At 64.9% G+C, this 844-nt stretch overlaps 1 protein-coding gene across 1 annotated transcript in view; it reads left to right on the top strand.

Moving 5' to 3' along the window:
• The window catches only part of LOC104122477 (ras-specific guanine nucleotide-releasing factor 1), a gene marked incomplete at its 5' end in the record, with an annotated part of 15,302 nt that overhangs the window by 3,804 nt on the left and 10,654 nt on the right, over positions 1-844 (top strand). Inside the window, one exon of the mRNA XM_035890204.1 lies at positions 291-423. Coding sequence (XP_035746097.1) covers positions 291-423 — 133 coding nt within the window. The remainder of the gene's footprint in view (positions 1-290; positions 424-844) is intronic.

Genomic DNA, 844 nt, shown 5'->3' on the forward strand with positions numbered 1-844 from the left:
CGCGTGCACGGTGCGCGGCGAGCTCCTGCCTCCTGCCGCTTGTGCGCTACCCGGGAGCTGGGTAAGTTGTGATAACGGAACAACAAACCACCCCGAACACCCCCCGCTCCCCCCAAAAACCCACGCCAAAACCCCCCCAAAGGAACGGCGGGGCTCTGTACCTCTCCTGCGCTTGGTTGCCCTGTGCCCCGCTGGAACGATCCAGGCTGGAGCAAAACCTGGAAGAGCTGAGCGGCGCTGCAGCGCCCGTGCCCGGCGGAGGTGGCAGCCGGGTTCCCTCCTCCTTCCAGGCTCAGAGGTGTCTGTCAGGGAGGAGTCGGACACGGATCCCAACCAGAGCGACGAAGCAGAAGCTGAAACTTCCCCAACAAAGTCTCCGACGACCCCGAAGTCCATCAAGTGCAAGAATTCATCAGGTAACAAGTGAGCCGAGAGCTGTCCCGCCCGGGGCCGCTCGGGACCGCGCGCCGCCCTTGAACCCGGCCCCGCAGAGCTGCTAAAGCTGCTGGTGTGGGACCGGAGCAGATGGGAGAAGGAGCAGGGCTTTGCCCTTTATTTTCCTGCATGGGGACAGGGAAAAGCAAGACTCCCCGGCGCGTATCGCTGACCTGGCCTGCACGTCTTCCCGGGTCTTCCCACCCCTTCCCTCCCCTCCCGGGGCGGGTCTGGCGTGTTAGGAGCGCGTTACGCTGCTCGGGATGGACCAGCACCAGGCATCGATTTATCTGCTCGGGTCTCCCCTGTAGCTGTCTAACGCTGCCTGTAGCACCCTGCCGCTGCCAACGCTGCGCTGGGTGAGCTCCCACGGCACGGTGGCATCGGGGGCCGCCCACCTTCCTTGCCC

This window comes from Egretta garzetta, unplaced genomic scaffold (assembly GCF_000687185.1).
Source record: "Egretta garzetta isolate BGI_Z169 unplaced genomic scaffold, ASM68718v1 scaffold862, whole genome shotgun sequence".
NCBI classification, from domain to species: Eukaryota; Metazoa; Chordata; class Aves; order Pelecaniformes; family Ardeidae; genus Egretta; species Egretta garzetta.